At 34.7% G+C, this 12,942-nt stretch overlaps 1 protein-coding gene across 1 annotated transcript in view; it reads left to right on the top strand.

Annotated features, from left to right (window-relative positions):
- Positions 1-12,942, top strand: part of BCHE (butyrylcholinesterase) — a 63,023-nt gene that overhangs the window by 39,439 nt on the left and 10,642 nt on the right. Inside the window, exon 3 of the mRNA XM_036243210.1 lies at positions 11,149-11,315. Coding sequence (XP_036099103.1) covers positions 11,149-11,315 — 167 coding nt within the window. The remainder of the gene's footprint in view (positions 1-11,148; positions 11,316-12,942) is intronic.

The raw sequence follows: 12,942 nt of genomic DNA, 5'->3' as shown, positions 1-12,942 counted from the left end.
CTTAGGCTTATTCTGGAAACTGTGGGCTTGTTGTCATCAAGTTATAGCACAGACTACCACAAGCAACATGAATAAGAACAAAACTGATAGATTTGGAGGACTCAAAGAGGAAACTAATTTGTTTCAAGTTTATGATTAATTTTTTGTCTATGGTTAATGCCTTCTGCCCCCTTATTAAAATAAGTGCTCTAGTGTCATTAGGTGGAAGTGCATTCGAACTTCCTCCAGCCCTCGGGCTCTAGCCCTTCTGGAACTCATGCGACCGCATCCCAGTGATAGCAGTTGCTCTACAGACACTAGAACACAAAACTAGGTACAACCAAAATAGTAGTGGTCATTCTTCTGCCACTGGAAAACAAGAATTGTTGCAAATATAACCATTTTCACATTTGGAAATTAGGCAAGATATCTGGATGCACTTACTAAGCTAATAAAAAAGAAAATATGGTGAGAAAGAAAGGAGGGAAGGAGGGAAAATGTGACATATATATACACACACACACACACATATACATATATACACACACACATATGCACACACATATACATATGTATATATATGTATACACATATATTTATAGGAAGTAAGGAGGGAAGGAAGGAAGGAGGGAGGGAGGGAGGGAGGGACGAAAAAAGGTTCCTGTTTCTCTCTTGATCAATTTAATGTTCAGCCCAGTTCATTATTTTCTGGAGAACTGGAGGAGGCCAAACATTGCCTAGCATTCCTAACTCTCCAGCTAATTAAACAAAGCCTCCCCCTAAAAAAATTTAGAGGAAAGAATAAAGAATAATAGTCTATACCATGAAATTTTGTTCATTCATCATACCAACACTACAGTAAAGATCTTTGAGATCCTCTGTCTGGAACCCTTTTGTCCTTTCAACTGATGAGCAACTGAAGTTGTACAACGCAACCTAGTTGCTGAATGTGAGCACTGGGAATCAGTCTGTTCGCACGACTCTGTCCAACTACTTTAGTGAAGTATTTAGGAAAGTGGGTTAAGTACAAAAGCCTCTTTTAAATACTAATTAATATTTAAATGGTCTAATAAACCATAGACAATGTGTTTTAAAGAGGACATTTGGCCCTGGCCAGTTTGGCTCAGCGGTTAGAGCGTCGGCCTGCGGTCCAGAGAGACCTGGGTTCGGTTCCCGCTAAGGGCATGTACCTGGGTTGCAGTTTGTCCCCGGCCCTGGTTGGTCGTGCAGGTGGCAGCCACTCTATGTGTCCCTTTCACAATTGATGTTTCTCTCTCTCTCCCTCTCTCTCTTCCTCTCTTTCCCTCCCACTCTGTCTGAACATAAAAAAAAGGAACAATGTCCTCGGGTGAGGATAAAATAAAAAATAAAAAAAAGAGGACATTTGATACCTATTTATAAATTTAGAGAAAAAAAAATGTGCCACATCTCAGCAAAGGTGAAAATGTGTTGAAATAGATTTGGATTAAAAGGAAAATCATGTCTGTGTATAAGTCATTTCTACTCCTTTCCCCCCCTTAAATATGAATGAATTTAATAACACTTACTGACAACCTGAGCCAGGTTCTTTTTAGGTGATTGTCATAACATTTTTTTCAAAATGATTAGACAAGATTCCTGACACCAGGAAACACTTAAGAATTTCCACCTACATGCTATATGTAGCTTTATTATTATTTTTAACGCATTCTTTAGACGGGTGTTTCTTTCTACCTTACAGACCTTCACTTTCATAGCGCATGTCTAGGTGTATTATAATAGGCCTTTGCTTATTGCCAGTGCTGAGATCTCATTCTCTCTTCTGTAGGCCTCTAGTTACTACAGTTGCTAATTATTCTTCAAGTTGAAGGTGATGTGCAGTAAAATATACCTCATCTTTCTCATGGTATTTTAAAAACTAAAATGTAATTTGTTCCTTTTTATTAGTGTTGAGTGAAAATAAATATTTCTTTCTTTCCCCCCCCTTTCTTAGAAGGTTTAGCCCATTGATGTATTATGGCCTTTCCACAAATTCAATAACAGGATCATACTGTCTACATATTTCCTTGGGAGTCTTCCCTTCTCTTTCCTTCCCTTCTCTTTCTCTCATAAAATTTATTGTGAAAAGCTGAGAATGCAGCCCAATTCACAAGTTAGGAATGATGAAATAATAAACACATAATAACCAGCTTGACCATGGACCATATTCCTACAGTGTATTTAGATTCCAGAGTCATTGTTAGAGAATTTCCGAATTACTGCAGACTCCCCCAGGGTAGTAGTGCAGCCCTCTCCCCAGGCACCCAGATTCCTGCTGGAAAAACAAACCTGTTGAAGTAAAGAGAAATCTTAACAAACTAACGAATCTAGGGAATTGTTCTTCGAGAATTACTTCCCTCATTTCTATAATTTGTAATGGAAATGTCAGGAGATGGGAGAAAGCAAGTAACAAAAATAAACTAGATTTAGATATTTGCATCAACTATAACCTAAATTATAAGTAATCCACTTAAAAAGAATTTTCTATGCGCACTACATTATATACACCCCATGTTGCTTTAGTAACTGATATTTTTGCTTTTATTATATTCAGAGGGAATATATATACAGTCAAGAAACCTTTCTAACGAACTACAGTGAGTCTAGATAGAGGACAGTGAACCTTGGAAAGAGCTGAGTTTCAATTAGTGAGAAACTCATGCATACTCTCATTCCTCATCAGCTGACATAAGACCTGGAAGTCAAATATAGTATTACTATATCTTTAGGCACTTAGAGAGTCAATGTGAGTTTTCAAGTGTTTAATCCTAGAAGAGTAATGTTTACAAGACTTTTTTTTCTATCTTAACACATGAGAATATAATGAATTTCTCTCTTCTAATACTGTAAAAATTACTATTTTATAACTGATATTGAATTAATACAAATATATCCAAAGTTCTGAAGGCTGTTGACTTAGTTCTCATTTCAACAAGCAGTTTTGAACTTTGTCTTTAAGTTTATGATGGGTGCTGAGTGTGCAACATGCTCAAAATACAGCCGTTATTTACTTGGCACCCTTACGGTAGTTGCAATAGCATGTAATGACATAAATTAAATTTTATCTAAATGACGTTTGTTCAGTTGTTTTTGGTAACCTTAATATTCAAGTTGTAAAATACATACACACATAAACACATACATGTATATACACATATATGTATATACAATCTATATAATATACAAGACTTAAACAGAAATGAGTATGCTTTTGTGTGTATGTATGTATGCAAAGAAAAATTATTTAAATCATTTCATTTCTTTTTAAAAATTTATCTTAGAGGCCTGTAAAAAAAAACAGGCAGTTCTGTAAAAGAAGTTTTATAAAACTAATCAATCGCCTAGCCAGTGTGGCTCAGTGGTTGAGCATCAACCCATGCACAAAGAGGTCGCCAATTCAATTCCACGTCAAAGCACTTGCCCAGGTTGTGGGCCAAATCCCCAGTGGGGAGCATGCAGGAGGTGGCCAATGTATGTTCTCTCTCCTCAATGTTTCTGTCTCTCCCTCTCCCTTCCTCTCTCTCTAAAATCAATAAAGAAAAAAGAATCAAAAAACAAATGAATCAATCCACCTTGGATTAAATTTTTAGATTAAAATGGAGCTAGTGTGATTGAAATATTAGAAATGTATTCATGAATTAATACTAAGTTGCTGTAAGAATTATATGGGTATTGAACACATTTTGGTTGGTTATATAAGAATAAATATTAACAATTTAATGTAAGAAAGTTCTCTTTGTGTCAGTTTTATTTATTTTTACTTTTTTATTTTTTTAAATCCTCACTCAAGGATATTTTTCCATTCATCTACTCAGTTTTGAAGATTGCACGGATTTTAGGACATTTAATTAAACAAAATCAGTAATTCATAAATATATTGCAGTCACAAAAAATTTCTCTAGAAGCAATAAAAAAAGCCACTGTTTAATGTCTATATTTATCCTCAAGCATTTTCTGTATGAAGCAGAGAATATGGTCTTGGGAAAAATATGATCTTATTTATCTTTTATTGTTTATTAATGTCATTGTTTAACCTATTTCTCCACATTTTCTAAAATAGATTATGTTGTGAATTCATGTTCATCATCTCATATTTAAATATAAAGAGTAACTGGTTTACTGTGTACAAATTGTTTTGTTTAATCTTTATTTAAATCTGTCAAAATAATAGAAGTGACTTGTGAAATTTTTAATTTGCTGCTGTTACTACCAACCCTGATATTAACACAATATCTTCTTTTTATTTTCTTTTTGTTCACTTTTGCTCTATTTGGTCATAGTGTTTTCTAAGGGAACTAAATCTGCACATCTCACTTTTTTTCATGTGGATCTTTAGGCATGGGTTACATGCCATTCCATCAATTAGTTCCAGTTAATCTTAAACTATCATGGTAAAAAAAGAGTTTCCAAGTAAGGCACATGTTAAAACTGTTCCATAATGTCTTATGACCATAGTATAAACTTATTTGAAGTAAAATTTTACATTATATGACCCAGAATACTGATTTTCCTGAAACTGGATAAATGTTATCTGTAAAATACAATTTTCTATGTGGTGGTAGTTTTTAAATGTGAACATTTACATAAAAGAAAATGAGATAACTTAAACTACCTGTTGTGATGTTTTTTATTTATTTGAATCATATTTCTTGCCTAAATACGATAAGTCAGACACAGTTCCAGGTTGTCAACAAAGCAATCAAGTGATGGTTTGCATGGATCTTACGCTCTGTTTAGTCCATTTTGGCTGCTGTCACAAAATACCACAGACCAGGTAGCTGATAAACAACAGAAGTGTATTGCTCACAGTTCTGGAGGCTGGATGCCCAAGATTAGACACTGGCATGGTCGCCTTCTGGTGATGGCTCTCTGGATTCATAGCTGGTTTCTTCTCATTGTGTCCACACGTGGTAGAAGGAGTAAGGGATCTCGCTGGAGCTTCTTGTATAAGGGCACTCATCCCATTTATAAGAGCTCTGCCTTCTTGACTTACATACCTCCCAAAAGTTTCAGCTTCTAATACCATCACCGAATGGGAGACCATAAACACTCAGACCATAGTATTCTCTAATAGGACGAGAAGAAAAAAAGTATATAGTTAAAACACCCAGTCTATGAGGATATAGACTGGGTATTTCAATTGAGATGTCAAGAATGCCTGTTTGAAGATATGGTAGGAAAAACATGGGATAAGGAACTACAATCTGGAAGGGGAAAGGTGTTGTATATCCTATGAAATAATTTATTGCATTTTATATATTGTTAATGTCATTTCTGTATTGAAATGTATAAATTGATCATATTTTTAGTGCTCCTGGGGAACCCGCATTAGAGAGCTTGGGAATCCATGTAGAATGCATATGTTCCCTCATGAAATACAGCTTGACCACCACTAAGTTTCAATTCCTTGCTTACTGTCTCTATCTGAATCTCAAATTAATGCATAAAAAGCTGAATTCTTGATATTTTCCTTACAACAGGCTCTTCTTGCAGCATTTTCTATCTCAGTAATGGCAAATCCATTCATTCTTTCAATTTTTGTTGTTGTTACTGTTAATGCTTATCCCAAGGATGCTTTTCTCATTGATTTTTAGAGAGGGATGGGGGGAGAGAGAGAGAGAGAGAGAGAGAGAGAGAGAGAGAGAGAGAGATCATGTGAGAGAGACACATGAATTGGTTGCCTCCTGCATGCACTCTGACCTGCAACCCAGGTACGTGCTCTTGACCAGGAAAGGAACCCACAGCCTTTCGGTGAGCAGGCTGACGCTTTAACCACTATGCCACACCAGCCATGGTCATCCTTACAATTTTTCAGGCCAGAGTCCTCAGCATTATCCTTAATTGTCCTCTTTCTCTCCATATCTAATCTACTGTCCCATTAATTGCAAGGACTGTATCTTCAAAATATATTCAAGATCTGACCATATTTATCAATTTCTACTACTACCTCCCTGGTTCAAGCAACCATCATCTCTAATCTAAATTATTATAGTAGTCTTCTAACTGGTTTCTCTACTTCTACCTTGGATTCCTTGCAGTCTATTCCCAGAACTGCAGCCAGCTGACCTTTTAAAAAAATGTAAGTCAGATTTTGTCCTTTCTTTGTGTAAATCACCAATTAATTCTTCTTTCACTGAAAGTAGACTTAAAAAGCTTGCAAGAAGCTACAGGTTACTAAATAATGTGACCCTCCTGTCACCTCTCTAACCTCTCCTCAGACTACTTTCTCCCTAGCTGGCTCTACTATAGCCACACTCTCCTACTTGCTTTGCTTAGAAAACTCCAGGCACCCTGCTGTCTTGTAGCTTTTGCTTTCTATTACTTCCGTTGAAATACTCTTCCTCCAAAAAATCATAAACAAAAAAATGCATGACTCACTTCATACATGTAAGCCTTCATTTAAAAGTCCCTTTTTTATCAAATATTGCAGACTTTCTCTACCCAGAGTTAGCCTAAGTAAAATTTAAGGGCTCAGTCCTTAACACTTCCAAGTCGGCCCAAGATTTCTGGCACCAGTTGCAAGTTTAGGGGTCCCAGGCCACCCTCACTTCAGACTAGTCAGATACAAATTCAAGGTCCTCCTGGACTCCATAAGATTTGAAAATTTGTTAGAATGACTCACAGAACTCAGGAAAGTGTTATAATTATAATTACAGTTTTAATATAACCAAAGGATATATATCAGAACCAAAGAAAGAGATACATATAACAGGATTTGGTACTAACAGGGTTCCAAAAGCAAAGCTTCTGTATATTTGAAGATGCTTTACCTTCAAGCCATTAATCATGAGAATGGGCCCTTGGAGCATCGCCAACCCAGGAAGCTCACCTGAGCTTGAGGCTCAGAGTTTTGTTGGGGTTTTATTATATAGGCATGAATGATTGAATTATTGGCTATGTGGTTGAATTCAGTCTTCAGCTCCATCCCCTTCTTGGAGGTCAGGCTGATAGCATGTGGCTCAAAATTCCAGCCTCTCTAATTACATGGATGGTCTTTTAACCATAGCCATTCCTTCTCTAAGATTCTCAGCACGACTAGCCCCGCCCTGAATTATGTCTTGAATGAAAACCATCAGTTGCCCACCAGGAGTCACTTTGTAAGCATAAAAAATCAGTTATGGTGGGAGATTGGAAAGATTTAAATGTTACCTCACAGGGACTATAGACAATGTCCAATTAAATTCATTATTACATACTCCCTCTCTTCTGCCCCTCCCTACTGATGTTTGCTGGTCCTTTCCTATTATTCCTACTCTCCATTATGTTATGTCTAGCAACTGTAACTGTCTAACATATTTTCTTTATTTATCTTGTTTATTGTCTATCTTCCTCAAAGAATGAAAACTGAAAGAGGCATGAATTTCTGTCTAATTTGTCTTTTTGAATCTTCTATGACTTAAAGAAGCCTGACATAGTATACACTCAATAATATTTGTTGAATAAATGACATTTTTTAAAAAAATTCAGATTCTCTTATAGCCCATCTACTCTTTAGATTAAAATACAATTTGATTTAAGTGTAACATTACAATAGACTATAAATTGATGAATATCTGCATATTTAAGAAATTATCCAATATAAACTGTTACTCCTTAACCCTCTTATGACAGTAGAATATTTCAGGTGGCCTTTAAATTTACAACTATGAACCATGTCTTTATTTTACTAGATTGTAAAGCATACTGAAATATATTCACTTTTTTTTTTTTTGTAACTGTAAAGCCTGTTTGGACATCACTGTCTCTGAATTCTTAGTCAAGAAGCATCTTAATTTTCGTGTTGGTTTTGGTAGGCAATAGTGCGGTTTAGAACACTAAGAAAACTTGACGCGTGGAGCTGAATGTGTGCTCTTCCTCGTATCAGGCATCCTGGGTCAATTAATGTCATTTTAAAACATCTATTTATGAAGTGAGCTCTCAAATCCGGGCTCACATATCAATAACAAGCAGGTAATTTCCTGAAACACAGAAGTTGTAAAGATAATCTACTTTTTTTTGGTTACATATGCTAAAACTAAAAACTGTTCAAACTTACATAAGAAGAAAAGTATAATAGATGATCTTTAGACTACTTTTACATACCACAAAGTACAAAAAGAATATAATAGTCAAAATAGAGCAAAAATTACTTTTCATGGAAAATTTTAGGTATCATCACCTAAAGTCTTTATTTTGTGATAAGAACAGAAATACTTTTGAAAAACAGCAATGTCAAGATGTTTAAATGCATCTTATAATTTTGAGATTAAAATAATATAGTATTTTAAAAATTATATATCTGGAAAATAGATTGTATTTCACAAAGTTTTTAATTGATTCAGATAAGAAGAGGATCATCTCTCTTGTTAAGTTGTAAAGTCTTTGGGGATTTCTTCATATTATAGAGTTTAATGCTCTATCACTTCAATAGTAATTTCAATCACTTTTTGAAAACTATATCTGCTCCATAGGCAAAGGGATTTTATTATCTCTGAATTGTAATTTGGAGTGTCATGAGTTATTTCACAGGACAAAGTTTGTTAAATCAATACTGGCAGTGTCATTACTGTTTCACTCTTGAACTCAAGTACAAGTCAGCTCAGTTTAAGTTACCATTTGCAGATGCCAGAAATGAATGTGAAGTTAAAATGGTGCCATAAGTTAATTAGAGTGGAATTAGAAGGATAGCGGGCAATTTAGGAACATAAGAATTACTGTACCGAATCAGACCAATGGTTCTTCTGGTTTGAAACCCAGCCTCCAGCAGCTGTACTTGTTAGTTTCCAAAACTTTAAAGGTAAGGGAAAAGACTCCATAATTCACCTCGACAAGTACGCCATCTGTGAGTTGGAGAAATTTTCTTTATGACCTCTCTCAAATAATACCCTAAAGCAGGAGAGGTTTCAATTCTGTTATGATATGGGTTTAGCTTGAATAGCTCTGCTTATTAATATTTCTTGTTTAAATCATCCAATTCCTACATAAAATCAACTAGTCCCTCAAGAAGTTATTCATTGCTAAAGCTTCTGAATTCATGGTTGAATATGTCTGCTTCTATGATAAAATATGAATTTATGGTGCTTATTTGATACGAGTTCTTGATGGCAAAATCTGCCTCTAGATAATCATGCTGGATGAATGCCTGCTTCTCTTTCCAAAATATATTGGGTTCACAGGCTTTGGGGGGGAAAATACTGTATTTGCTATTATTAGTTAACATTCTAGCTATTAATAACCTACCGAAGATATTGAATGATGACTAATTTTATGTACTGAACTTTTATGAAATTTCAACTGGAGTTTTTCTTATATGATTTTGCTTAAGGCAGAATGAATCTAAGACAAAAGAATGACTTGTTAACCCTTATCACTTTACTCTTCTGTTTATGATGGAATACCTCTGACTACTTTATGGGTTTCTTGATTATTCTAGATATCATCCCCAGGTCAATAATTCTAAAATGTTATGTTCACAGTAAGCCATTTAGTATAAAAAAATCCCTCGAGAATAGTAAATGTCTACAAGCTAAAGTCTAAACCATTTTTCTAGACTGTCAAGTCTTAATATGATAACACTAATATCCTGAAGCTGTAACTCTGACAGGGTCTCTATCCTAGAATCTTTTAAACTAAGATGAACACTCATTATTTGTGCCTATGTTAATTCTGTTTCCTCTCTTTAGCTTTTCCAACTCTTCTTTCTGGTTTACTTTTTATGTCCTCTCCTTACTTCAGCTAGAGTCTCATTTACTTCAGGTCATTTCTTTTCAAACTTAGTGATTGCTCCCTCTTCTGATGATTTGTGTCCCACTGCTTGGTTTAGGCTACGATCAATTGTTGGTCCTTTGTTTTCATGGACACTTCTGTTTGTAAATTACCTGAGGGAAACCATGTTTCCCATAATTAATTGTATTTCTAGAGCCTAGAGCAACGTCTGACCCATAATTACAGTTTAAAAAGATATTAAAAAAAAAACCTGTGAATTTTCTACTGGGAGCCCCTTTAGCAGTGTTCACCACTTCGAGTTTCTGTTTGTGTGACCTAGGTAATAATATAGTATTGAGTGGTACAAAGTTGTAAATGAATCTATAAATTTCTAAAAAAGAATCAAGTGTTATTGATTGAAAAACCACAGTGAAAAACATAAGAATTATTGGCACGGAAAGAGGAAATGAAAGTTCTGAACTGACTTAGACACATGATGTTAGAGAATGAAAAGATTTCAAGCAGAAGTACTAGCTGGGGCAAAGGAAAGAAGTAAAATAAAGGAGGAAATTACTATGGAACTATACGTAATTCCCGTGGGTAGGCTAGTGAGTAGGTTATCTGCAAATAAGCTTGGGAATGTGAGTGGCATCATGTTTATTAATCTTTATCTAAACCTACTGGGAGTTATTAAAAGGATTTTCAGCAGTGAACAGATCTTCAAGATGGTAAGATAAGATTAAAAGTGAGACTAGTAAAGGCGGTTTCCTAGAGTAATGAGGTTATGATATAATAAGGAAATGTGTAATCAGTCCCAGACTTAGTCAGTAAGGATATCAAACAGAATGAAATAGATGCAAGAGATATTAAATAGATGGTATCAATGTTCATTATGAACATATTGGGCTAAGATAAGGGGAAAAGATGAAAGAAAAATAACTACCTTTTGAGCGTGTTTTTAAAAAATAGCATTATTGAATAGCAAATGTATTTTTCTCCTTGTATGTTACAAAGAAATGCATGTTCTTCAAAATTTACTTCCTACAATTTCAACTAACATAATGCTTCAAGGTACTGAAAATATTCAACCAAGCTTTTTAAGCTTGACATCATCAAAATAAATCCACAGGTTTTTTTTCCTGACTTTTTAAAGAGCTCTTGGTTTTAGCTCAGCCGGTGTGGTTCAGTGGTTGAGCATCCATCCATGCACCAAGAGGCTTCCGGTTTGATTCCCGGTCAGGGCACATGCCCAGGTTGTGGGCCCGATTCCCAGTGGGGGGCATGCAGGAGGCAGCCAATCAATGTTCTCTCTCATTGATGTTTCTATCTCTTTCTCCCTCTCCCTTCCTCTCTCTCTAAAATAAATTTTAAAATTTTTTTAAAAAGTAAAGCTCAGGTTTTTTTGGACAATATTTTTACCTAGCAATGATTTTAGTAGAGCTATAATGTCTTTTTTTAATCTTTTAGAAATCCAAATGGGATACAGAACAGTAGTACAAGTTGGCCTGTCTTCAAAAGCTCTGAACAAAAATATTTCACCTTGAATACAGAGTCACCAAAAGTACATACTAAGCTACGTGCTCAGCAATGCCGATTCTGGACACTATTTTTCCCTAAAGTCTTGGAAATGACAGGTGTGTATTTTTATTATTTAGTTAAATAATTGGTTCTGGATTATGTAAAAGGGGGGAAAGTTAGACTATACAAAGCATGTTGATGGTGTTGATCTGTGACTTTATAATTACTTGATTCCAATGAATCCATTGTATTAACTTTCTTCTAGCAAGTTTAGATATGTTTGGAGGGCTTACTATATGAACAGCACTTCAGTAGTAAAAAAAAAAAAAAAAACTAAAATAGAAATTCCTCCCTAGAAGAGCATAAAACAGTAGCAGAACTAAAATAGGGCACTACTTGCTATTCAGCCAATCCTTGTGGAATGAGTTAACGGATAGTGAAAAAAATAAATATATAAAATAAAGAACTCATACAACTAAAAACAGATCAGAATATAATTTATACTCAAAAAAGGTCAAAACAGATTTATTCATAAATAGTGGAACTCTTGATTTCCAAAGGGAAAAAACTATATATAAACTAAAGTTTATATTTAAAAACACAATCTAAATATTTCTAAATATTCTGAATTTGAAGATATTTATCTAAGAACATGTATACATATTATATAACCCAATGGCCAGATACTAATTTACTTAACTAATCTTCAGGAAGTGATTACCTAGATTTATACCAGGAAACATTAGGAAAATTGGTTCAGATTACCATATTATTTAAAAATTCATTAGTGTAAAACTATTTAAATCAACTTGAACATCCAACTTGAATGATCACATCTTTTGTGAGATAAACAACAGACGTAGCTAATTCAATGCCTGGGTTTAAAATGCTCAGATATTTATAAGCTATGTGGCTCTTCTGGCCGATTTTCTACCTTAATTTTCTCAAATGAAAATAATTGACATTCAATCATCAGACATATTGCTGGCCAGTTCCTTTACACGTTAACATGCTGTTTATCATAATATTTTGTAATTTTCAGACTACATATTAAATATCACAATACAGTAGATGTTTTTTGTTTCTTATTTAGAGAGGGAAGGGGTTAGTTTCATGCAAATATGGGCACCTCGGAGCTGTATTTGAATGTTTTATTATGAGACATTACTCACCAAAATTATAATTATGTACTCCATCTGTTTGGGAAATCTTTCTGATATAACTGTTCTGTGTATTACCAAATGTTCTGTGACATAATATATATCCAGAGATGGGCTTCTCCAATGCTGGACAGAGACAATGCTGCCCCGTGTCCTCTGAGTGCGCATAACAATGTGGTCACATGTTGCATCTGCCAAGAAACCAGAAGAGGTACCATTTAACATATCACAGACTACACATTCTTAATCTTTACTTACAATATTTTTAAATGAGAAGGTCATAATTTGAGAAGAAATAAGAGAGGAATTGGTGGGATTGTAAATGACTAATTTATTATCAGCCAAACTGAGCCGTCTGGTTCAGGCACATATGGTCTCTTGCAATTTACTTGTTGAAAACACAAAATTTAAATATCAGCAATTTCTGAAGATGCACTTCAAAATCTCTATCTCTAAATTCTCAACTGCCATAAAGCAGATTTAATAAACAAACTTCAAAATTTGGGGCTAACTTCTGCTACTTCCTAGGTAGTGCTAAACAACTTTCTAGGTGAAGCAACACTGTGTGGAAATACACCTGCTC

Source organism: Molossus molossus, unplaced genomic scaffold (genome assembly GCF_014108415.1).
Source record: "Molossus molossus isolate mMolMol1 unplaced genomic scaffold, mMolMol1.p scaffold_m16_p_5, whole genome shotgun sequence".
NCBI classification, from domain to species: Eukaryota; Metazoa; Chordata; class Mammalia; order Chiroptera; family Molossidae; genus Molossus; species Molossus molossus.
This window is presented reverse-complemented; position numbering and strand designations above follow the sequence as displayed.